Genomic DNA, 27,519 nt, shown 5'->3' on the forward strand with positions numbered 1-27,519 from the left:
CAACCGTGCGCTATCAAGTCTACAGGACGGCCTGAAGATCATAGACAAGTTGGTGGATGGAACACAACCTGGATCTCATTAATGGAGCTGTAGAATAGGTAGATAATTTCCGCTTACATTCCTTTCAGAAAAAAGTACGGTATATAGAATTATCAAAGTTTATCAGAAATTTCAGCTAATCGCATGTTTACTGAAGATCAGTAGATTTGAATTGAATAAACTATGAATGGAATTCACAGGAGAAGACCTCCCAGTCCATGGTCATCTTTAGGTTGTCGACTGGATGATATTTTAAAAGCTGCTGATTGGCCAGAAGAATTCACATCAAAGCAATTTTACTTAATACCTATTGCCCAGTTTTCTCCTGCGTTCATTCTTGCGAGTGTTTCATTCTTAAACTAGGAGATATAGGAGGCACCTGCTAAAGACAGATGATTTTTTGTGATTGGTGGATTAACAGACATTTTTTTAACCAAAGGATACTGCTTTTATCATCCAAGATATTTTTAAAGATTTCCATCAATACGTTAATAAATACATTCCATTAACCCCACTGGGTATGGTAAGTGTTAGAGGAACAGGACCCCCACCCCTTACTTACCTCTTTGTACTCACCTGTAGGTCAGGGCTACAAGGTAGCTTGATCAAGGTATATTTGCCAAAAAAACAGACAACTTCAGCATTTAGTATTTTATTTTTTATTAAAAAGGGAGATCCAGATTGTATATGTAGAAAGGGGCTATTTTCTCTTACATCACGTGGATGGCCGGGTGCGTTGCTTACCTGGAGAACACACGGCACCCAAACACATCCATGGGGGCCGCACCTCACAACTTACAGGACTGAAAGGATCTGCTGCCAACGTCTTGGTGCCACAGCACACCTTCAGAGGTCTAGTGGAGTCCATGACCCAATAGGTCAAAAGGGGGACCGGCGCTATTAGACAGGTGGTCATAATGTTATGGCTGATCGGTGTGTATATATATATTGTGGACACATTTTGCTTTTCTTCAAGAGTAGCTTTCTTGGGGATTATTGCTACTGATTAAGTAATAATTAAAAGAACATATCTTCAAGAAGGTATAGATTGAAAGAACGTCCTTCCTCAGGTGGTCGTGATGTCAGGCATTGTAGATATTTGTGATAATTAGGAAAATCCACCTGAGAATAGGAGGGTACAGCACTTGAGAGTTAGGGATTAAGAACATTTATGATCTAAAAATAATTTTTCTTGTTTTTGGGCCAAAAAAAAGTGGAATTTCAGAAACGTTTAATTTTTTTTTTTTTAACCGTGAAGAACAGCGCAGGAGTAAAAACTCAAATATTAAAACTTTCAATATAGTTTGAAATATTTTATTAAATAAAGCAATAAGAGATATGGGAGATATGTATAAAAAAAAAGTGATTCTGTCGCAAAGTTGGAAAAGTGAATTTATCACCATAGCAACTAATAAAATGTCAGCTGATTGGACCATTCCACTATTTTAGTGATATGCCCTTTTTGATATTGTACAAGACTAATTACCTATATATATATATATATATATATATATATATATATATATATATATATATATATATATATATATATATATATATATATATATATAAAAAGCAATTTCTGCACTATAAAATATTTAAATTTCCTGCAATTTAAAGGAAACACTGCTCATTTAAAATGGTTTATTAGGATTATGCCACTTGTCTGTTCCATCAGCCATACAGCGAAACAGAATTTTTTTTATCAGAAATTAAAGTTACGGAATTGCAAGATTTTTTAAATTGTGTTATATCCCATAAAAAAAGTTCTTGATATACATTTTTTTTTTTTTTTTTTTTTAGCAGACACAATATAATCTCTAACTGTATGCAGTAGACGGTTCTGTATTATTAAAACATCAAGACCTCTGAAAACCGATAGCAAGAGGCAGAGGCATTGGCATAATCAGTGCCTCTTCATGCAGAATACCCCGAAGACCGTGGCTAGCAGATCGTTACAGGAATAAATATATTAAAAGCACTATAAGGCAGCATTTACTGTCCGACGCCGAAAAAACAGGGTTACTGGCGGATGATTATTAGGTTCCCGAACGCTTAGAAGGCGTCTTAACCAATTCTTAAGGAGCGTTAAATGGTCTGGAGCTTAAATACCCATTTACCCCAAAAAGGAAAGAATAGTCTACATACTGGACTAAAGAAAAAGAAAAGAAAATTAATGGAGAATTCCTGTCTAAGAATATCGTGTGGAGAAAAAAAAAATACCCCAAAATTAAAGTGTTGAAATAGTGATTTTTTTTCAGAACCACAAACAGGAAGGGGTTAATTCAGCAGAAAGAAAAGACAGATGTCTAAGCCAGTGGGAGCTTTGATATGAAAGCAATGATGTTATCATGCGCTGTGCAGCGCCAAAGCCAAGACGTCTCTCATGCGCGAAGGTCTGAGCTGCTCAATTAGAGAAAGTCTGAACATTAAGCAGACTTTATCCAAGACCAGCTCAGCCCCTCGCGCCGTAGAAGCCCCCCGGCGGTCAGCCCCTCGTGATGGAGAAGCCCCCCGGCGGTCAGCCCCTCGTACTGCACAGCTAAGCGGGATTGAGACATCAACCTGCGCGTCGGGTTAGCAAGTTCCCGTCTTCCCTTTATCCTTACGACATCATGGTGAGGTCACAGGAGAAAACAATTTGTTTCACAACAACTTCTGTTATAAAATTCCAAGACGAATATATATTTTTTTAATTAAAAGTAGGAATTTATACTTTGTACTTTTTGTTGCTCGATCTTCCCAAAGCTCGTCCTGTTGGCGGAGAGAGACGATTCGTTCAGAAAAGAAACCAACTCATTGTAATGTTCTCCGTGGACACCGCGTGTTCTTCAACGTTCTACCGGTTCTGTTTATTTGGTGAAATTTGACTGTAAAATATATATTTTTTTTTTCTTCCCAATAATCCCAAAATTATGTTTTTTTGGATACTAGTATTTCTTTTCATGTTCATTTCCAGTTTCTATGGGTTTTTTTTCCTTCTTTTAAAAGATTTACCCCTCTCTCTGAAAACTAACACATTGGATAACATATCATTTTAACTATTTCATAATTTATCATATTGTCAATGGTTTTTTTTTGCATTTGGATATAAAAATACTGCCTAAATCTTTAATAGAATTAATTAGCTTATCTTTGAGAAAGGAAAAATGTGAAAAAAATGCTATAAAAAAATTCAAGAAGAAAATCTATTTTAAAGGTAAAATGGATGGGGCGAATAAGTATTTTTGACTTTAGCCTGTGAATTTAATTCACCCCCCCAATTTTAGACAAGTAAATTATTATTTTTCACTATTTCTGCCCACGTGCATATATATATATATTTTTTTTACAATCAGGACCCTCTCCAGGTTTATCAATTTTCTTTGGTAATATTAACCACTTGCGTGCACTACTTCAGGAACAGATTTATTCTGAAATGGTAAACAGTCAGATCGGCAATAACTGCTTTAGAGTGTCTTCAACCTGCGCCATCTTTTCTCGACCTAAATATTTGTGAATAATTTTTTTTTTAAGGTGGAAAAAAACTACCTATTTTCGTATGATAAATATGGATTTTTTGTTCTTTTTATTTTTTTTTTCTTTTAAATTTATATAAGAAAAATATTATTCATAGGAATAAAAAGAACACATACAAAATATTCTCTCACAAACCAATAAATCCATTAGAAAATATGCACAATGTATCTCACAACCTACAAAAATGGCTCTGGGTATCCATTGTATAAGGGGAATAAACGTTCCTACTACCTAACCGGTATGGACAACCTTTTAAAATTGAATGTGTAGTTAACCGTCGATACAGTATATTGTTCTGATGTCAGAGTCATAGCTCGACGTTGTCGGTTTGGAAAGCTTTACATCTCCTCTTCGACTTTGAGGATCATGCCGGAATATACGTCGACGCCAGCGGTTACCCCCGACTCACCAGATGCTACCCTGGCAGTGGCGCGAGGAAGTGTCCCCGGGCTACGGTCTTGTACAAAATGCACCATTTCTCTGCGAGGATGTTTGTTGTCCACTAGCTTTTCCAACGTTCTGTTGAGCATCTCCACGTTGTCCGCCAGGCGCCGGCTCTGTTCCACCAGGCTCTCCAGAATGAGGTTCTGCTGGACCATGAGCGAGGTTTGCTGCTGATACCAGGACGATAGGAGAGTATTCTGCTGCATCTGGCTCTCCATTAATTGTTTTTCAAAGTCAGAAACCTCGTGTTTCCTCCTAGGGTGCGGAGGGGTTTGCGACAGCCGCCTGACGTACGTGGACTTCAGGTGGGTTTGAGGAGAGGACGGAGGTGACGGAGAAGAGGCAGATGTCTGAATGATCACACGGTGATGATCCGACATGTCTTGCTCAGTGGATATGGGCATTTCTATTGTTTTTAGGGGGACCCAAGTGCAACCGGGACCATTTTCCTCCTCATCTGTGGGAATTAAAGTAATAATAAAAAAAAATTACTAAGAAAAATATAAAATATACCCAGCAAATCTGGTACATATTACAACAGAAAAAGAAAATGATAATAAAATGACTCTTTCCCTAGAGACACAAGAGTAAACTCTTCATACAGCACGGGGAACATTAAACATCTGCTTAGCGCTATCTGTACATTACTTTGGAAATCATTTTGTAAAACAGAAGCAACCAAAACAATACATTGATGCACATCTACCAAACCAAAGCAGTAGATTAACACAATACCAGTATCTAACGAGGCCTCAACGAAGGAATCATTAACAAAAATAAAAATCTAAACCAAAACGCTGCTCTTTACATGCAGTTTCAGGGGTTCTAAAGTAACTTGGCCAGATGGGCCGAATGGTGTCTTATCTGCTGTCAAGGTCTAGGGCAGATCCGGATGGGACATTTTACCTGACTGGAGCTCCAGAGCTATATGAGGGGTATCAACCTCCACATCAATTTCATCGTGCTCGTCTTCGTCCTCGTCAAAGCCGTGATACATTTCATTGTTTATATCGTTCTGTAAGACCGAGTTACATTTCCTGCTCACGCTGCCGGTGCTCACCACCGTTCGCTTTATGATAGCCAGCTTCTCCTTGGTACGTCTTTTCATGTCGTCCCACCGCCTCCTCAGATCTCTGGTGGTTCTTGGGGACCTTGCTACGGCGTTAATCTTCTTGGCTATTTCTAACCAGATCCTCTCTCTTGCCGGCTGGCTCAGGTTGACCCTCTCGCTTCCATACAGCTTCGAGTGATGCTTGGTCACCTCGGCCACCAAAATTTCAAGTTCAAGAGGAGAAAACTTCTCCTTCCTCTTTCTGGGTGCACACGCCATTCTAAGGTTGCGCCTCTTGTAAAATGAAACAAGATGACACTACATTCTATTAACCAGAACACAACAGAACGTTCATAACACTGAAATATCGACAGATCATAACAAATTAAGAGAAAATTCTTCTCCTAAAGGTTTTTTTTTTCCTTGTCTTATGAACTATGCCCATGAATTCCAACACCACAATTACACAGGCTGGGTAATTATCTAAGCTGAGTTCTGAGCCTCTGTACGATATATTTAATAGGATCACCAAAGAAAATAATATTTATACAAACCGCTTTAGTAACATGTCATCACTAGCGCGTTAAACTCATTCCTATGCCAAGAAAAACCCACTAATTCCGCCAATATTCTGACATCATGGGCGAGCAGTAAATGTCGCAATCACGTTACCTTCCCTGTGTGGCTACTCTGCCTTTTTACAACGGAAATAAGAATTAGGAATAAGGAAAAAAAGTAAAAAAGTAAATAAATGGCACCTTATCCGGAACAGTCTGACGGATGTATCCAAAAACGACGGTGCACTCAAGAGTTCCATAAAAGCGGTTTATTAAAGAAATAAAAATAAAAGGCCCATTTTGGTCATCCTCGGGACCTATAGAAAGGTCAGAGAAGGGTATTTTGACTGGCTGGCGTGTATGTTAAAACGTTTTTACCCACTGACGTCACTGTGCATTACGAAGGGCCAAACGTGGAGAGCTTCTCCTGCAGGAAGGGCCGAGCCGGTTGTGTGTAATGTATAGTTAAATCAGTGAGGTGACACATGACCATAATCTCATATTTACATTATACAGGGCTTGCTAGACTATTCTTGCGGGAGAAGAATTAATGTGATAATGTCATAAGGACCGATAAATGTATAGACTGAGCAGAAGTCATCAATATATATTAAACCGCATTATATTTCAAACCTTTTGTTTTCTCCTAACAACTTATTTTTTTTATTGTATATCAATAGAACTTATATATATATATATTAAAAAAAAAGTTTTCCTAATCGGGTTACTCTACGTTTAAGATTTTGGATGCATGAAAAATAAAATGTTTTTAGATCACCATAAATATATAAAGCTTACTATTCATTATAAATCTGTTTTTCATACTTTGTTGATATTATAATTAATATTGTAAGAGATTAATATTTGGAAACGAAAAAAACATTAACTCTGAAGACTTTCTGTTTCTGAACAAAATCCAGCAAATGCCTGAACTGAGAGAAGAAAGAGTAACAAATGTGAAGGTGGGACCCAGAATAAGCCTCTCCAGAAGAGGTCAAGGTCCAGATATTCCAATTAAAACAGGAGTTACTCTGCAAAAAAGGCTTGATTTCCAGATACATACACACACATATAATATATATATATATATATATATATATATATATATATATACACACATATATATATATACACACACACACACGCTATCCCCTACAAGCTAATTTTATCATTTTAATATTTTATCATTTTTAGCTATATAACACAAGTTCCACGACAAATGGTAAGTAAAGGATGGGCCTCAGCTTTAGCCACAAACACTCCCTCCAGCACCCCTAAAAACTGAGCAATCAACCCAATGCCCACGCATGGCAGCAGAACAATGAAGCGATGGTAATCAGCATGACATTCAGCCTTCCCGCCAGTGGGGGCACTGCTGCTGCTAATAACAAAAGAAGAGGTCCTACTAGATACCATAGAGAAGGCAGCTGTTCAAGATACTGACTTCTTCACACTCACATTAAAAAAGCAATGTGTATGTCTTGGCTTTGATCTTTGTTATATCGGCTAGTATTTTAACTAGGGCTGCAACAACTAATCGATAAAATCGATAATAATCGATAATGAAAATCATTGCCAACGAATTTCATTATCGATTAGTTGAATCGATTTTTATCGATTATTAAATGAGGGTTTTTTCAGAGCAAACGCTCTGAAAAATACCCCTCATATAATCCGTTTAGTCTGACTCACAGCAGCAGCTCCTACTTACCAGCCCCTCCCTGTAATCACTGTGACAACTGGCCCCGCCCCCTTCCTTCTCCCAGAAGGCCAGAACCACATGGCTGTGACACTCAGATCTAACTGTGAGTATAAAATTAATATTTGGGCTATGTTACAGGGTCACCGTACCCAAGGCTGGGTACCCCTGTTTGAGGGCTGAGGAATCACCAGTCAGTCCCTCATACGGATAGCACTCAGCTATCCACGGATCATCCAGACCACCATTCGCAGTAAACCAAGAAGAACTCTCTTTATTACAAACACACAGAACTTTATACAATCTCAATGCAATGTGTACCGAACCCAACCCCCAATCCCATCAGCCACATCCCATCACAAATCCCATCAGTATACAGGGGATGTATCAGGTGAGGGGATTACAGAATACAATGGGTTCCCCCACCTGTGTTATCCCCCCTGTAGTGCGGGGGCCGTCTGGGCAGACAGGGCTGTGTTGGCTGATTAAGAGCCCCAGCCAGATTATAGGATCGTCTCTTTGAAGGCTGGGGCTGAATCCACATCAGTCTCTGGGCCGAATACACAATAATACACAATATAATATATTACCGGGTCACAGTATACAGAACCGGACACAAAAGTGCTCCGTGACCCGGCTAAACTTCATATGACATATGAGCCAGCTAGCCTGGCCCTGTCACAGATCTCCCCCTTGACCAACGGTCCAGCAGACCAGGCAGATCCTCACGGGTCTGCTGCAGGCTGTCCGAGTGGACAAAGTTCAAAGGTGCAGGCCTTAGTTCATGGCCCCCTTTGTCAGAATCATCCATTGAAGGTGGGCCAGGGCCCTGGTTGCCCAAAAGGATAGTCAGTAGTCCTCTGTGAATTGGAGGACGGTCCCAGCTCAGCCAGGGGCACATGGCTATCCCCCTCACCGGGGTAACAGGGACACGTGGAGACTCTTGCTCCCTAGTCTTGGGAACTGAGTCTGGGGCAGCTGCCAGGCCAGGGTGGTTGCATGGAAGGAAAACCCTGCTGATCGGGCCGGGGGCACTCGGGGAACCAGGGTAGTAAGCGAGGCCTCTACCGGGACACTGGAGTGACCTAGGGGACACTCTGGGACAGGAACAGGTGCCCTTACAGGGTTATTGGGCGAGCTAAGCAGCTCTGCGGGGTACTCAGGGGACCCAGGGGAATACTCCGGGGCAGGGACAGGTGCCAATACTGGACCACCGGGAGGGTTAAGCAGACCCTCGATCTTCCTCTCTGGGACAGGTGCCTCTGCCTGGGCACGGGGAGAGTCAGAGGAACACTCTGGGACAGTGACCTGGGCTTCTAGGAGGACACTTGGGGAACCAGGGATCACTTCGGAGAACACAGGGATAGGAACCAGGGCCTGCGCCAGGCTACTGAGAGGACCCAGGGAACTCGGCAGACCCTCTGGCGTCCTCACTAGGTCGGGGAACGGTGCCTCTACCGGGTCACCGGGGACTTCAGTGGGAACCTCTGGGGCAGTGACCCGGACTTCTCCCAGGACACTCGGGAAATCAGGGGGACAATCTGGGACACTGACTTCTACGGGCATAGATAAGGGTTTGGTGAGGGGGATTGTGCCACTTACTCGGGCGGTGGGGACAGTCATCTCTTCTGCCGGGGTAGAGCAGCCAGGGTTGTTGGTGGGGACTTGGGTCGGAGCTTTTGGTTTCCTCCTCCGCTTCTTCTTGCTGGCGAGGACCTCGGTTCTTCTCACCAGGGCAGGGGCCGAGGAGTAGGTGAAGAGGACCTCGGTCCCACTCCCGCAAGTTGTAGTACCATGCTCCCAGTCTCCTTGTAACTCCTGGAGCTCCACTCTCCGCAGCAATTCTTTATAGTCCCTCTCGAGCTGCCATTCCTCTTGGACCAGGCCATCCATAACAGCCTCCAGCTCGGGGGGAATAGCATAAACCAGGACTTCTGCACGGTTGTCCCAGATTGTATCCCTGCGGTACTGGCAGGGGCTTCCGAAGGACGAGTCAAATTGGAAGGCATCATATATCAGTCCTGGGTCGACGGGGCAATACAGCATCAGAGGGTCGCTGTGGTCTTCACCTGCTAACTGCTGGGAGAATCCCTGGTAGCGGCTCTGGAGGTCGAGCTCTGCATATATGAGACCCCTCAATTCGTCTTCCCACTCCGGCAACGGGTTCTCCCCCAGGAGTGGAACTCGTATATCCCACATTGTCCAGTATTGTGCCCAGTACGTTTCAAAGTGGGGATGGGAGAAATCATCCCTCCAGTCTGCAGGCGCAGACTCTAACTGCCATTGCTGGTGTTCCAGCTCACACACCTCGGCTGTAACCCGGTCTGTCTCATCCTCTGGTTCTCGGAAGGGTTGGATATCCTGGTACGATATTTTGGGGGTCTGTTCCCCTAGTCTGGGAGATACAGACCCACTCTGGCTCAGTTCCCGGTGACACATTTTAATCACCGCCGTCACTTGCTCCGATGTGGCCCCTCCTGGGTACAGGGATAGGTGCCATAGAATGTTCTTTTGTAGAGCACTCAGTCCGAGGCTCTCCTCTGGGGCATCCTGGTGCCGGTCCATCTCTCTGCAGTCCGCAATCAGAGTAGCCTTTCCTTTGCTACAAACCTTCAGGAGCTCTCTTGGTGTCTCTCGTCTGCAATCCCAGTTGGTGGTTTGGATTTCACCCAAGTCGTGGGATTCTTCCCACCGCTGCCAACCAATGTTACAGGGTCACCGTACCCAAGGCTGGGTACCCCTGTTTGAGGGCTGAGGAATCACCAGTCAGTCCCTCATACGGATAGCACTCAGCTATCCACGGATCATCCAGACCACCATTCGTAGTAAACCAAGAAGAACTCTCTTTATTACAAACACACAGAACTTATATACAATCTCAATGCAATGTGTACCGAACCCAACCCCCAATCCCATCAGCCACATCCCATCACAAATCCCATCAGTATACAGGGGATGTATCAGGTGAGGGGATTACAGAATACAATGGGTTCCCCCACCTGTGTTATCCCCCCTGTAGTGCGGGGGCCGTCTGGGCAGACAGGGCTGTGTTGGCTGATTAAGAGCCCCAGCCAGATTATAGGATCGTCTCTTTGAAGGCTGGGGCTGAATCCACATCAGTCTCTGGGCCGAATACACAATAATACACAATATAATATATTACCGGGTCACAGTATACAGAACCGGACACAAAAGTGCTCCGTGACCCGGCTAAACTTCATATGACATATGAGCCAGCTAGCCTGGCCCTGTCACAGGCTACTGAAAGTTAGGGGAGGTGGGGGTTAATTTAGGGGCAGTTATGGTTAATGGGGTGTTTAGGGTTAATTTAGGGGCAGTTATGGTTAATGGGGTGTTTAGGGTTAATTTAGGGACAGTTATGGTTAATAGGGTGTTTAGGGTTAATTTAGGGGCAGCTATGGTTAATGGTGTGTTTAGGGTTAATTTAGGAGCAGCTGTGGTTAATGGGGTGTTTGGGGTTAATTTGAGGCAGTTTTGGTTAATGGTATGTTTAGGGTTAATTTAGGGGCTGTTGTGGTTCATGGGGTCCTTAGGGTTAATTTAGGGGATGCTGTGGTTGATGGGGTCTTTAGGGTTAATTTAGGGGCAGTTATGGTTAATGGGGTGTTTAGGGTTAATTTAATGATGAGGACTGAGGGTTAATTTTATTAATTTATTAAAGTTAACTTAAGGTGCAGTTAGAGATAAAGGGGGGCAAACTAAGGGGAATCTAAATCCTGGGGGCAGTGAAGATAAACCCAGTACTTATTTATAAAAGTATGGTCTGTGACTCTATGAGGGGACTATGAGATATCTGGGGGTATAAGGCATATCTGGGGAGGACGGAGTGACATATCTGAGGGTATAAGGCATATAGGGTATATAAGGCATATGTGGGGAGGGCAGTGTGGCATGTCTGGGGAGGACAGAGTGGTGAATCAGGGTGTATAAGGCAGATCTGGGGCCACAGTGGCATATCTGGGGGTAGAGTGGAGTGGCTTATCTGGGGGTAGAGTGGAGTGGCATATGTGGGGAGGGCAGTGTGGCATGTCTGGGAGGCAGTGTGGCATGTCTGGGGAGGATGGAGTGGTGTATCGGGGTATAAGGTGTATCAGGCACAGTGGCATATGTGGTGGTAGAGTGGAGTGGCATATGTGGGAGGCAGCGTGGAGTGGCATATGTGGGAGGCAGCGTGGAGTGGCATATGTGGGAGGCAGCGTGGAGTGGCATATGTGGGAGGCAGCATGGAGTGGCATATGTGGGAGGCAGCGTGGAGTGGCATATGTGGGAGGCAGAGTGGAGTGGTATATGTGGGGGGCAGCGTGGAGTGGCATATGTGGGAGGCAGCGTGGCATGTCTGGGAGGCAGCGTGGCAAGCCTGGGCTCAAATGTGCATAAATTGGGGGGGGCTGGTTGCGAAATAAAGGCAAGAAATGCATTTTATCAAAGTTTTTTTATTCTGCGTTTGTATTTAATATAATTTGTTTATTAAATTATTTTAAATAAATGAAAAATTTACATTCGTTTTTTTTATCCGATTAATCGATTAATCGAAAAAATAATCGGCCAACTAATCGATTATGAAAATAATCGTTAGTTGCAGCCCTAATTTTAACTACAGCATTTTGGTTCAACTCCCGGACCGATTAATATTCTTATGATTGGGAATTAGCTATGATTACATCCTGCTATGCTAGGTGGACATGCTAAGGAGTATCTGCATTTAATCTCTTTAAAAGGACCATGTAGGTAATAGAGATCTATATAAAGAAAGGACTTCATAACATCTGCCATAAAGCGATAAGTGTTGTGCCGTTATTAAGAAAGGGGTGGCACCCAACTCGTTTGATTACTTTAAAAGGAAGCTCTAAGGATAAGGTTTAATAGATTAATAAAGTAAATAAGGGAGAAATAAAACATTTCCATAAAGTAATATATATTCAAGTAAAACACTTTCAGAACCTTTGCTATTAACCGTGCAAAAAGCAGAACAATCAAGAGGAACTATAAAGGGCAGGAAAAAATATATATATTTCATGCATCTCTGCAATTATGTAAGGCCATTTTTGGTTGCTATGGTGATACGACCATTTTTTTTTTTTTAAACGTTGAATCACCTCTATTCAACGTTTAAAAAAAAATTGGTCGTATCACCATAGCAACCAAAAATGGTCCAATGTGCAGAAACACTGGTAACTATGGCGGTAAATCCAAATTCGCACCAGAATCCCTTTACAGACATAATCTCCAGCGTATTATAAACAAAATACATCTCTGCCTCTGTTAACGGCTATGACCACCCGGTGTAAAACCCGGTCCTTAGCGGTCCATGTCTTGTGGACGTCCCTACTGGCACACAAGGGGTAAATTCCTTAAAGGGGAAACCTCACCATACTTTTTAAAAATCTTTTGTTATCGTTTTAAGGGATATATATGTAATATTTGATACAACAAAAAAATAGAATCATTTATTTCTGTGCTTCACGTGAGTACTCGCTTACCCGTGATACTCTACTTTGTGAAGCTAGAGACCTGGGAGCCTCTTGGATATCGGAACAAGATACAGAGTGCATCACAAAACATTTTTTTCAACTTAAACCGTTTTTGTTTTTATTAATTCTGTAAAGGCAGAGGCTGAATTCTTGACATAAAGACTCCTCTTTCAACCGCAAGAGTAAGGAGCAGATGGTCCGAACTCCTGAGAAAATCTTATGTTTAATTCACAAAGATAAGATGCCCAGGTAGGACCCTTTTATCTCCCCTGCTACGCCACTTAACGCTGACATTATAATTGCTGCTTATTTTTTTCATTTTAATGAATTTTAATTAGCTCTCATTCGTTTTATTTGATTGCACTAACTATCCCTTGGAACATCTGCAGCTGCCTAATAAATAGAGCGGCCGACACGGCCGGCGCTACCAATAAAATAAAAACTAGCCGTACGTTATATGATGGAAGCTACACGCACTTTCCAGTGTCGTTCTGATGTTATATTCCACCTACTATGTATTACCTCTATTGCTAGGTATTGGCTACATTTTGTTTGGTAAATTCAAAGATAAAATGCAAAAAAAAAAAACCACTTCATGTTGAATTTTGCCAATTGCAAAAAAAAAATATTAAGATTTATAATAAATAACTTCCTTGCTTTGTTACCTTGCTACATCTCTGACCACATTTTTTGTTTCACTAAGTCTCTCCCTGTTTCACAACTAATTTAAGACCAGTAAATAAAGCGTTTGTAAATTGTGATTGGTCTTCATGGCGATCACATGACCAGTCAGGCACTCCTCTGCACCACGACCTGATGAAGAGACCTGCACAGCGAGGTAAGCTTTTCAAGTCGACATTTTATGAAGAAATGCCATTTTTTTGTTGCGCATGACGGCACAGGACGACGGGTGCACAGGTTAAAATCGACAGCAACTGTGATGATCGGTGACATGGAGGCAACCAAATCTACCGCTGGCGAGCCAATATCTGGTGGATGAGCATTCCTTAGATGGTAAAGCCATATATTCCTTGTAGTTATATCGTATCTCTTTGATCATCAACTCCCCCTTTGAACTAATATTTAACATTGGAAATATTGGAACAACTACCCATGTGCTACACGTTTTTTGGCAATCTTAAGGGATCCTTGAATACCGTTCTGGGAGACCCATGGAGCATACATTAAAGACTCTCCTGGGAGACCCATGGAGCATACATTAAATACTCTCCTGGGAGACCCATGGAGCATACATTAAAGACTCTCCTGGGAGACCGATGGAGCATACATTAAAGACTCTCCTGGGAGACCCATAGCGCATACATTAAAGACTCTTCTGGGAGACCCATGGAGAATACATTAAATACTCTCCTGGGAGACCCATGGAGCATACATTAAATACTCTCCTGGGAGACCCATAGAGCATACATTAAAGACTCTCCTGGGAGACCCATGGAGCATACATTAAATACTCTCCTGGGAGACCCATGGAGCATACATTAAAGACTCTCCTGGGAGACCCATAGCACATACATTAAAGACTCTTCTGGGAGACCCATGGAGAATACATTAAATACTCTCCTGGGAGACCCATGGAGCATACATTAAAGACTCTCCTGGGAGACCCATAGAGCATACATTAAATACTCTCCTGGGAGACCCATGGAGCATACATTAAATACTCTCCTGGGAGACCCATAGAGCATACATTAAAGACTCTCCTGGGAGACCCATAGAGCATACATTAAAGACTCTCCTGGGAGACCCATAGAGCATACATTAAAGACTCTTCTGGGAGACCCATAGAGCATACATTAAATACTCTCCTGGGAGACCCATGGAGCATACATTAAATACTCTCCTGGGAGACCCATGGAGCATACATTAAAGACTCTCCTGGGAGACCCATGGAGCATACATTAAAGACTCTCCTGGGAGACCCATGGACTATCATTTCTCTCTCTCTCCTTTTATTTTACTTCTAAAATAATGTCGACTATCTCTTGTGCTGTTCCAACAAACCTCAACTCCTAAGGTTTCACCCCATATTCAGAAGAACCCCCATCGCCCCTACCACCCTGGCTTACCGACCCTTTCTAAACTTACACCTGCCACCGAAATTACTTACCTTTGCCCAAATATCTTCAGGCTGTCTGAATGGAACACAACATGCGACAAGTTTGGCATTTTACACAATACCACCACCTACATAGACTGCCTGTGCTTCTCTAAACAGGTTCAATGTATCAGATTTATACAACGTGAGCATTCCACATAACGGACGATGACACAAACTTCTCAGCCAACAATAATTGGATGCCTGCATTTTACGGTGGGAAACCCACATAGAAAAATCCTCCTGCCATCTTGGATTAAAAAATGGTTTCCCTTTCTGATACTTAAACGCGCTCTTCTGTAGTCGATAAAAACTAAATCAGAACAAACACCCTTAAGGCAGCTTTTACTTACTTGGTGCTGGCCAGCCCTGGCCAGCTGGCGGTTTGCAGATTCTATGTTGGAAGACGCAGTCTCGATGTTGGCTTCAATGCTGTCTGCGATTAGATACAGCGCAGTGTTAATGCCGGATGTCTAAACGTGGAAATCTCTTTTTTTAAAGGGGGAACCTGTCATCTTCTCTGGGTTACTCTAAAATAAAGGCTTCCACTTTTTGTCAACCATCTAAATTTATTGGGAGATGTTTGTTGTAAACGGGGACAAGTGATATCTGTGGCAAAAAGTGGCACCGTTAGTATTATCCAATCGGTTTCCCGTTCTGGAATCCTCCCTTCATTCTTGCCCCAGCCTGATAGGTTAAAACTACAGGGGAGTGATAACTTAATGAGGAGGAATAACAATGCAGATCCTGAGACCAGGAAGAGAAGATGACTGCTTACACAGATTACACATTAGGTGGGTTTCCAATAAAGTGGCAAGAAATTTGTCTTAAAGTATGACATGATCTTCATCTAAGTTCCAATAATGAACACAATCAGTTTTAACTAATAACACACATTATTGTATGGTTCTCGTCCCTATTGATTACATCATTCAAACATTCACAGCGAGGGATGGGAGAAAGTACGTGAATCCCCAGGCTGATGACTTCAACAAAAGATAATTATAGATTTGCGTAAAACCGGAAGGGGTTAAAAGTAATCTCAAAGAGTTTCATCAGTCCGCACTTGTGTATAAATGGAGGTGATTTAGTACTGTGGCTCCCCTCCCTAGAAATGGACGCCCAGCAGAGATGATTCCAAGGGTAAAATGCAGAACGCGCAATGAGGTAACAAGGAACTCCAGAGTAGCAGCTTAAGGCTCGACGGAATCATTGGAAGTCATTAACATCCCTGTCTGAGGCCACCATCCGCTAAACACTGAACAGCCGTGGAGTCCGCGGTCGGACGCCACGGAGGGAGCTGCTGCTGCTGCTCTACAATTTAACACCGCTATGCGCCTGAAGTTTGCCGAAGAGCACCTTGTCGCTCCACAACGCTACAGAGAATATGTTTTTTGGACAGATGTTACCTAGGGTGGAATTTTTGGGGAAGAACACGCAGCACCACGCATGGTGTAAAAAGGGCACCGTACACGCGCGTGAATCCCAGCGGGGGAGCACGGTGAAGGAGCTTCATGATGCGGGGCTTCTCTGCTGCGTCGGGGCCTGGACAGCTCGCCATCACCGAGGGGACAATGAATTTTATGAAGTTTATCAGCGAATCCTACAGGATAATCATCCAGCAGCCGAAGCTCAGTAGAAGTTGGGTGATGCAGCCGGACAACGACCCAGAAGATCAAAGTAAATCTACTACAGAACGGCTTAAAAAAAGAAAATCTGCATTTTGGGGGCGACCCGGACAGAGCCCAGACCTTAACCCATTAGAGACGCTACGGAATGACCTCGAGAGCCGTTCCCACCAGTCGTCCCAGGAACATGGCCGAGTTTAAGCAGATCTGTAAGGAAGAACGGTCCGAAATCCCCCCTGAACGCTGTGCGGGTCGGATCCGCAGCTACCGGAAGCGCTCGTTGGCGGTTATTGCTGCCAAAGGAGGGTCGACCGGTGATTAAACCCAAGGGTTCTCTTACTTTCTCCACCCGCAGCGTGACCGTCTAATGTGTGCGATACAGACACGCGCGATCATCAGTGTCTGCGTTGTGTTTGTCGATACCGGTGGTTTATTTAATGTGCAGAACTGTAGAATTTGGTGAAATGTGACAGAGATGGACAAACAGAGGCGCGATTTCCGACATTAAACGCAAGCTTCGTCTTATATAATGAGATGACAGACAGACGTATATTTTTTTGCATAGCCCACAGACACTGCCGGGTTCCCCGCGCCTTCACCTACCTATAGAATCTCCTTGATCGTAGACGATGGATGACAAGTCCTTCACTATCTGGTTCACATCAATCATGTCGCTCTGGAAAGGAAAAAGAAATAATAAAAAAAAAATATTAAAATATATAAATAAATATTAACAGCGGAACTCACGGAAAACGGAACGTTCGCAGAACACTGGGATTTTGCGATATTTTGGTAAATTTTTAAAATGGAGACTTTTCTGTTAGCTGGAGAGAATTCTAATAAACATGAAACGAGCAATAGTGTGGATAAAAATAACAACAACACAGCACAACCTTTTGACCCTTTAACCCCTTCAATCCCAGGGGTTTTTGGTACCTCAAAGCCCAGAGCAATTTTGCCATTTTTGGGGTATGTCGGTTTAGCGATGATTCTCTTTTCCTGTGAATAGTGCACCCATATAAACTATATATTGTTTTTTCAAGGAGAGATAGAGCTTTCGTTTGATACCATAGTTGGATGATTAGCTGAAAATTTAGAATGAGAAATTCAGTAAAAACTAGCGAAGATAAGCTAATTTTTTTTTTTTACATTTTCCCTCTGAATCCTCACAAAATTAGGTAAAGTGATGGAAAATCCCCTCCAAGTTTATTGATTCAGGTGTCCAGATTTCAGAAATACCTAATTTATATAGATTTTCCAGACTTTCCCAGCACCAGGGAGCATACTATAAGGTGTACAATTTTGTATAATTTTATGCCTATGGCTTAACGGGTTTGGGGGTTGTGAACGGGGACAGAAGGGTTATACTGGCTAGATGTTATGCTTGGGAAATGGGAAGTAAGGTCTTTTTTTATATTTTTTTTTATTTTATTTTAATTCAAATTGAACATGCCAGTGATGTCACAATGACATCCCAGCTCACATTATAATTTTTTTTTGTATTATATATATTATTATTTTAAGGATTTATTTAATATTATTTTTTAAATGAATTAACTTTTTTTTTTTTTAAGCTTTTCCGTTTCAGGACGGGAGGGGGGAGTGAGAGAGATGGTTTCTCACTCCCCTCCCCGCGATCCTAATGCACCGATCACAGCGTCTCTGTGCCTCATCGGAGGGCAGGATATCCCCGCGCGATCGGGCACTTTCAACCGTAACAGCTTACCGGCTTTCATGCCGGAAGCTGTTACAGGAGATCGGGCAGCAGAAAGCCGGCGATGCCGGCTTCTGCTGCCAGGGGTCTGGTCTGGTCTCCCGTGCAGCGGCAGGGATGTGTCCCTGACGCTGCACGAAGGGCTGGACGTACCGGGACGTCCATAGGGGTTTCTTTGTGGCCGTTTTTTGGACGTCCCGGTATGTCTATAGGGGATTGAAGGGGTTAAAGGCGTGAAAATAAAAAAAAAATATTTGAGAAAATCGAAATTTCCCTGTGAGGTAAAGATCACACGGTGTGTGATGTCACCGGACCGAATCAGTAAATATTTTAATGTCAGGAGACTAAGGGATTATCAGAATTCGACAGGGCAGCATTCACTGTGAAAAAGTGTGCTAGAGCTGAAAGGGGAGGAATAAGAAACATAATCCTGAAACAAGTACGAGTTACTTTAATCAGTAAAGTCTTTCCACATATATCCCAAACACTGAAGACCAAAGGCTGCGGCGAGACGCACAACAAGACACGAGGGGTCGCTAGAGACGCCGATACCAGGTTATAGCTAATTTGAACCTCATTAATCAATTCAAAGTGGGGTTTCGCTGTAATAATTAGGAATTTAAGACAAAACTTTGCTCAGGGGGGCCTGTCTAAAAACTACAGATGGCCAACAATGGCCAACTCTTTATAATTATGGTGCCATGATGGCCCACATGACCTTGGGCAAAGAATCTTATAAGGGGAGCCTAGAACATGCACAGACCTGAATTCTCAAAGTACCGCCATTATTAACCAGTAAGCTGCTGGAGAGCACTTTAACCCGCCGGCCAGCGCAGAAGCTTCTGTGAATGGCCCGTCCGCTGTCCCGAACCTGCTCTTCTACGCGACAGAAGATTAAAGCGCAGCCTCCCGGGGACGGGAAATCAGTCAATGGCCGCAGCCGGCCGGCGCTGGCAGTAAATTGGCTACAGGGCCGATGCTATCTAGAAGAGCAATTATACAGAAAGGTAACCGTCCACAGGGACGTCAGAGAGGAGAGAAGAAGAATTCCCACAGAGTCCGGGCAGAAGGGTGGACCTGCACGACGCCGCTCACCGGCCGCGCTCATTGGTCACCCAGGGTGACAGTTCTCTAAGATTATAAAATGTCGAGAGACTGTCGAGACGCGTTGGGACGCGGGGTCGGGGAAAAGCACCAAGAATTCACTCGAAAGTTCACGTTTTTGGTTTTGTCTCCGCAGCCGCACGAGGCTGCCTCCAACTAACGAGGGCCAACTAGATTTACCAGAAAACATTCAAAATAAGGCAACAAGAGGCGGCTCGGCTCCCGCGGTATAACCGGAGGGTGGGATTCTAACACAGATATTGCTTTAACCGGATAACACCATTACATCGCTTTAGTGACAAATCTCATTTAAAAGGGCAACGTCTGCCTGTAGTTTTTTGCCCTTAATCACCCAGTCGGACTCTCTGACTAATGAAAGTCTATGGAGGAACTGACTTCATTAGCATCGCCATAAAGCATCACAGAATTAATTCAGAGTCAGCAGGTAAAGGTCGCGCATGGACAAGAAGTATCTCCAAAGTTCTTCTGGAGACATTATAAATGATACTGCTGGGGAATCCATTGTGAATGAATGAACATTCCGGAACCACCTAGTCGCCAATTTCTCCAGCTGTAAAGACTCAAACCTTAATCAGGAGCCATATGTCTATCCCATGCATGTTTAAATTTCCTCACTCTATGAGCCTCTACCACCTCTGCTGGGAGGCTGTTTCACACATTATATATACATATATATATATATATATATTTTATTTTTTTCCTTCCATATAAAAGATCCCCAGATAAAGTGTAAATTATTACGTAAAGTTATGTTAAGTTGTCTATGGCAAAACTATCCAAATTGTCCTGATACACAGCAGTCATAAAAACAAAATCAGCCAAATTTAAGGCAATAAAAAATGTCATTTAAATGCAGAAAAAAACAACTAAAATTCTAATATTCAAAATACACATTATACAACAATCAACCTTCTGAAAGTTCAGCTTCTCTCCTGTCAATCCTGATATATTAGTAAGAACATTATATATTTGTTTTTTTTACCAAAACCCCAGAAAATCTTTACTTCCATGAATCCCTGGTGATTTTTCCAGTTACTTCGTATCAGTTTTCTCGTTTTCTTGATATATTCTGTGTTGTGTTTACAATCTGTACCGTTTATGTTCTTGTCTATAAATCTGTCCCAAGTGCCATTTGCATCTGTTGTAAAATAATCGCACGGTCTATAAGAGCCTATAAAATAGTCGATGCGCAGCCCTGCCATAAAGCGCCATCCTCAGATATGACGCCGAAAAACATTTCCTGACAGCTGCCATTTAACGGACTGCCAGAGGGGTTAACAGATGCAATTTGACTTTTTTTTTTTAACATCGATAAATCTCTCTTTGTTTATAATCCAAATTTTCCTATAAAAAGAAAAAAAAATTGTGAAAAACTTGCTTCTATAAAATGCTCGGCAAATTCTAGCCACCTGTGGCTTGTTCTGCATACGAAACATACGACTGGGGTGGAAAAAAAAAAAATAGCCTGGCACAGTTGGGGTATTTAACGTTTTTAATGTCAGAAATTGCTTACATACAGTTTTTTTTCTTTTACAATACCGTATTTGCTCGATTATAAGACGACCCTGATTATAAGACGACCCCCCAAAATCTGAATATTAACGTAGGAAAAAAAGAAAAAGCCTGAATATAAGACGACCCCAAAGGAAAAAAGTTTTACCAGTAAATGTTAATTCATGTAAACTATTTTTTTTAATAAAAGCTATGATTGAGAAAAATATTTTTTTTGTTTTTATTTCTTGTATTTTCCAACCTGTCCCCCAGTTACGCACATCTGCCCCCAGGCTTGCCACACCAATATGGCACTGTGGCCCATGATATGCCTTTTAACCCTCTATATGCCACTGTGCCCCATGGTATGCCTTTTGACCCCCTATGTGCCACTCTGCCTCCAGAAATGCCTTATACCCCTATATCCCATTCTGGCATTTAGGGGGTTAAAATGCATATTATGGGGCAGAGTGGCATATAGGGAGGTATAAGGCATTTCAGGAGGCAGAATGGCATTAAGGGAGTTAAAAGGCATTGTATAGAGCACTCTGCCTCCAGAAATGCCTTATACCCCTATATGCCACTCTGGCATTTAGGGGGTTAAAAGGCATATTATGGGGCAGAGTGGCATATAGGGAGGTATAAGGCATTTCAGGAGGCAGAGTGCTCTATTAAATGCCCCCTTAACGCCACTCCAGAAATGCCCTATGCCCCCATTTAACACACACACACACCCTATACCCCCATTTAACTAACACACACACACACACGCACACACACTCTCTCCCCCCTCTCTCCCCTCAGCCCTCTCTTACCGGTGCTTCCAGCCGGGTCAGCGGGTTGACGTCGCCTTCCGCTGCAGCCGGAAGGAGGTGGAGTTGGCAGCGGGGGTTTTTCTGCGTCCGTCGCGGATACCTTCCCCGGCTGTCAGAGATCAGAGTTCCCTGCACCGGTGTGGCACTGATCTCTGACAGTCGGGGAAGGTCTACGCGACGGACGCAGACAACCCCCGCTGCTAGCCACACCTCCTTCCGGCTGCAGCGGACGTTGTCTACGCGGATCGCGTAGACGTCAACCCGCTGCCCCGGCAATACAGCAGGAAGCACCGGTAAGTGTGTATGATGGGGGGGGGGGGGTGAGACAGGAGGATCCAGGTCCCCTGCAGCGGTGCGGGGGATCTGGATCTTAGTCTCCTAATCAGACTCTATTTGAGGTCTGATTAGAAGACGACCCCGATTAGAAGACGAGGGGTATTTTTCAGAGCATTTGCTCTGAAAAAAACCTCGTCTTATAATCGAGCAAATACGGTAATTTTCATGTGAGAATTTAGATGCTTTGGCTACATTTTTAGTAGATGTCCTCTTGGTTTGATTCCAATCTTTGTGACGTTTTCATAAAATGTTACCCAATACCCCCAGGGAAGCCTTACATGGGGCAACGCTATATCGGTCATAGGAGAAAACGCCCCAGGTTTAGGAAGTCTGATTTGGAAAATCATATGGTTTAGGAATTTTTTGCCCCATTCTCTGGGATTACAGACCTAACAAGGATTCTAAAAGGTAATTCCCTCTCATAGCTGGGGATGGGAGGAAACTTTTCCTCCCGTTTCAAGAATGGCGGAAAGTTTGGAAGAAAACCTTCGTTTTACCAGCCTGTTACCCCACGTGCATCATCATGTTTCTGTCACGCATTTGCTGTATGTAAGTTTGATCCAAACTCAAAATTGCTCCAGCATAGCACAAGACCAGCCTTTACTCCCAGAGTCTACTGGAGCCCAGCTTGGCCTTCAGTCTCAGAGTCTAATGGAACTCAAGCTCAGCCTTCAGTCCCAGAGTCTACTGGAGCCCAAGCTCGGCCTTCACTCCCAGAGTCTACTGGAGCCCAAACTCGGCCTTCACTCCCAGAGTCTACTGGAGCCCACGCTCGGCCTTCACTCCCAGAGTCTACTGGAGCCCAAGCTTGGCCTTCACTCCCAGAGTCTACTGGAGCCCAAACTCAGCCTTCCCTCCCAGAGTCTACTGGAGCCCAAGCTCGGCCTTCCCTCCCAGAGTCTACTGGAGCCCAAGCTCGGCCTTCCCTCCCAGAGTCTACTGGAGCCCAAGCTCGGCCTTCACTCCCAGAGTCTACTGGAGCCCAAGCTCGGCCTTCACTCCCAGAGTCTACTGGAGCCCAAGCTCAGCCTTCACTCCCAGAGTCCACTGGAGCCCAAGCTCGGCCTTCACTCCCAGAGTCCACTGGAGCCCAAGCTCAGTCTTCGCTCCCAGAGTCCACTGGAGCCCAAGCTTGGCCTTCACTCCCAGGTCTCCTAAGCGTACAGGAGGCTGCTGTTCAGGGGTATCAAACTCTCTGGAGTTACAGGCGTCAGCACATTGGTAAATGTTATTGGTGTTATAAATTAGGATAATTTGTTTTTGATACATGAATATTTCCAGGCAGTCACACAACTCAAAGACAAAAGCAAGTCACAGAGGCTCACAGACATGCACTCACATAGAGACTCTTACAAGAACAGAACTCACACCCCTGATAGAGGGACATTCACGCCACCCAACATTTCTCCCGGCTTCAAGTCTCTGTTACCTCTCCCACCCGCTGGCTCATCATTCTCACAGTGATTGCAGCCTCTAAAGTCCTGCGGTAATTCTGCCCATCAGCAGAAACTAGGTACCTCAGAGAGAGCTGGGTGCAGTCCCTGCGCAGACTACGTCATAATGAATCACAGACATCTTGTTCTGCTGACGAGCAGGATTTCCGGGCATCGGCTCCAACCTTGGAGTTTACCCACAATACATCTCATACTAATACAGAACCCCAGAGAAGTCTGCGCATCAGTATACATTTTGCTGCATTAAAACTGGCCAAACAGCACATTTTACTAAAAGCAAAGTCATTACACGGATATGCGTCCAGGAGGAGGCCGGCACCAGCGTGCAAAACCCCCCATCTCTAACATATTCACTGGTTTTCATTACTGGGGGGGGGGATGGGAATCAATATTTTTAGAATAATGTGACTGCAGTAATTTCACAAATTGCTTATTTTTCCCTCTGCAAATCTAAAAATAAACGAGCTTCTAATTTATGAATCTGATTTACCAAGAAAAGCTCAAAAAAGGGAATATTAAGTACCAGAGATGGAATTAATATTAAAGCTCGTTAACCGCGTCCCGTTATAGCCACCGGATAAAAATATTTTATTTCTCGTTTTGGATTTTAGTGAAACAAAATTTTTCCAAGTGACTCCATAGAATCTCTGGGCCAGTAAGATAGGGCCGTAATTTTCGATACAAGAGTTCTAACTCCATGATTTAGGAACAAATTGTGTTTAGATTAAATTGGTTTGACCGATTTTTCAGAATTGAAGGACGGCTTGTTATTATAGCAAAAAAAAGTTTGTTTCATTTTTGTTTTTAAACATTTTTTAAAATAAAAAATAATTTAGATTAAATATGTATAATATTTTTTTATATTACATAAAATTCTATATTCTAAATATTAAATAACCTAAACTATATAATATTTATATTTTTTATATTATATAAAATTCTATATTCTAAATAATAAATAACCTGAATTATATAATATTCATAATTGTCACGGAGCTGGTTAGTCCTCCGCTGTCTTGTGCTCCCTTAGCCTGGGACACCACACTTTCCCCGGCTCCCCAGTCACTCGCCGAGACTCCGTGCCGGGTAAAACCAAACGAAGACTCATTTATTTCTCACACACAGGGCTGGATATATCCAGCAAAACACACATTATTATAAAACAAGATATTGGGACACAAACCGCCCCCTTAATCTGCCTCCCAGAGACAACAGGGGCAGTAACGGGATTAACAATACAATAGGGGGGAGACTGATTTATACAACATTAAACATCAAAGAATGGTGGTCACTCCCTGGTGGCAGATCCTGGCTGTCTGCCGGAGATAATCCCCTCAGCCAGTGATGAGAGGATACTGCTGGGGGTAGCCACAGAAGTCTTTACAGACCCAGGGCCCATCGTCAATAGGGAGGAGGCCGGCAGTCAGGCCTCTCCAGTGGCCCCGGTGATGGAGGCTTCCGTCACAATAATATTATTTAATTTCTTTTTATACAAATAAGGTTAATAATAAATGTTGATTAATATTAATACATGCTCTATTAAACAGGTTTAAAAAAAATTTAAATAAATAAATAGCGAGGTGCGAACGGTTTCCTGGGGCGCTGGCAGCGTAGAAGTTCCTTAAAACAGACGTTTTTGTCGTTGTGAGCAGATTCTTAACCCTTGGTGCTTCTGCCAAGGGAATTTCACGCTGTGACTTCTGCAATTAAAGGCATGGTGGGCGAGGAGCCGCGGACGCCGAGGTGTCGTTTTCTGCTTTACGCCCTGTCATTTCCCGTCAGAGTCCGACAGGTTTATGTGCCTGCTAACCGCGACCTAGCCGCAGCAATATATGTACTTTTACTTCCCACGGAAAACAGAAGTGGCGCTTATTAAACGCGGCACGGTATTTATAGCCCGGGGATCGGGGCGCTCCCGTACGGACGCAGGCACGCTAGAAACGCTGCTTTTTGAAACAAAAAATCATTCAAAAAAATAAACAAATAAAAATGGTGAAAAGGAAGAGGTGAGGCACAGGAGTATAGAACGAGTCCCTGTCTAGGGATTTAGCCACTAAACCGTGCGTCTATAGAGCAGAATCATACATGTTAGATAGGGCCGTCCAGAACCATTCTCTGACGGCTGACATCCCACCTTGAGCTCAGGCATCTCAATTAAAACATCAATTAAACCACCTGTTTTTCAGGCAGGGGTAATACATAATCCCTCTCCCACCCGAAAAAGAGACCTCTGAGGTCACGAAGGCTTATATAAATGTAGTTTTTTTTTTTTCTTTTTACTATGTTTAGTCCTGAGAAATATATCAGTCCGGCCTCATGATACATTCTGGAAGAAATGAAAGGCCGTATAACGAGGGCAGTGAATGAAATCTTCTGCTGTGACACGGCGACCTGCGCGACTGCCAGAGCAGATACACCCTACAGGCACATTAAAGCGTAACGTACGGCCTGCGACGGACGGGTCGTACATCACGGCAAATGGCTTTCTGACTTATCACATAACGTTACTGCATTTGGGTTATTTATTAGTAAAATAAAGAGTGAGTTCGCCGGCAGGCAGGCCGCCCCCCGGGAGCCCCCGCTCTGCAAACGTAATATTGGATTCGTTCAGCTACATCTCATTCAAAGGCTGTTTAACCCCTGAACATGAGTTATTAAAGACACACGTTACAGGGCAGCCTGTGCTTATTAAGGAGAGCTAATTAAAAGGGACACTCCAGCCACCGGACACGCTTTAATGCACACGAATGCACGTGAATGGGGGGATTCTGCGGAAGCCCCTCACATGCATTTGCCCTTTCCCCTGCCCTATATTCTTGGCTTGGTGAATACGGAGTGAGAGACCATAGATTCCCCCCCCATGTGTTTGATCAGACAGCTCTCCTATTGATTTCTATGGGCATGTTCTCCTGTCGCTGATTGGTTGTTTCAAGCAGCCAATCAGTTGGGGAGAATTGTCAAACCACAGAGGAAACGTAGTAAACTAAGTACATTTCTAAAGAATGCCTATAAAAGGTCGATATAAAAGACCAATTTAAAATATTAAAGGGACATTAAATGGTTTAATGTTGGCCACGGCTGGCCTTTTCGACCGATTCAACAGACACAAAATACCACTGCACCCAAGAGCTTACAATCTAAAGGAAGAGCGTTTCTTTTATCACATAACGGCTACGCGCTGATTGCCTCTACACGGCCGGACCGGGTACACTGATCTCAAAAGAGGGCAAAATAAAAGATCTCATTTAAATCGATATCAAAATTGATCAAAAATGAATATTAGTTGGCCTTTTGAGCTCCGAGCTGCAAGAGTTAAACAATAGAATTGGAAATACACAAGAGTTTTGGGAACGTTGTAGAGAAAGGAGATATTAAACCGCGGTTCTCCTCATTTCTTTCGTCTCTCGCTCTTTGCCCTCTCTGCTCTGCGGACGACGGGGATTTTGTTTGGAGATGGAATTCAATATTCCGTCCGGCTGTAAATCCCACGGCGCCGACACCAGCGGCAGAAAAACGCCCGGCGTCAAACCGAAGCCTGAAAGAAGAAGAATGGCGCCGGACTTCATTAGCGGGACAGAGCGGCAGGAATAAAGCAGCTTCATACCAGGGCAGAAAGAAAGAAAACAAGGATTATCCTGCTGTTTGTGTATTTAGAAAAATAACAGGTTTTATTTACTGGCTTTTATTTATTAAGCCGTTTCCTGCTGTTTCTATACACATTATCGGGGCTTTTAGGGCTGTAGAACCCCGCGATACCCTCATACCCAGCAAACGTTCCTACCTCCTATAACAGAGGGGCATCAGGGGAAGAGAGAGGGGTATCAGGGGTTTCAGAAGCAAACAAGGACTGGTCAGACTAAATAGGGACACTTGGGGGGTATGCATTAACTATGAGTTAGAAAGAACAGTAAAGAGACTGGTCTGGTCCATACTAGCAGATCCCACGCCTGTCCTCGTTCTCCTACGCACTTGGACGTCCACTTCTCTGTATGTAACGAGACACGGATACATAGTTGCAGGAGGTGGTAACATGTAGGAA

General features: G+C 43.4%; 1 protein-coding gene across 1 annotated transcript in view; it reads right to left on the reverse strand.

Annotated features, from left to right (window-relative positions):
• Window positions 1-12,628: 12,628 nt before the first annotated feature.
• LOC149305719 (t-SNARE domain-containing protein 1-like) overlaps window positions 12,629-27,519 on the reverse strand; it is a 48,973-nt gene continuing 34,082 nt past the window's right edge. Inside the window, exons 8-10 of the mRNA XM_089477306.1 lie at window positions 17,149-17,221; window positions 15,271-15,353; window positions 12,629-12,655 (exon numbers count right to left, since the gene is read on the reverse strand). Coding sequence (XP_089333432.1) covers window positions 12,629-12,655; window positions 15,271-15,353; window positions 17,149-17,221 — 183 coding nt within the window. The remainder of the gene's footprint in view (window positions 12,656-15,270; window positions 15,354-17,148; window positions 17,222-27,519) is intronic.

Source organism: Sceloporus occidentalis, unplaced genomic scaffold, assembly GCF_023333645.1.
Source record: "Sceloporus occidentalis isolate IW3139 unplaced genomic scaffold, rSceOcc1.0.p SCAF_11, whole genome shotgun sequence".
Classification (NCBI taxonomy): Eukaryota; Metazoa; Chordata; class Lepidosauria; order Squamata; family Phrynosomatidae; genus Sceloporus; species Sceloporus occidentalis.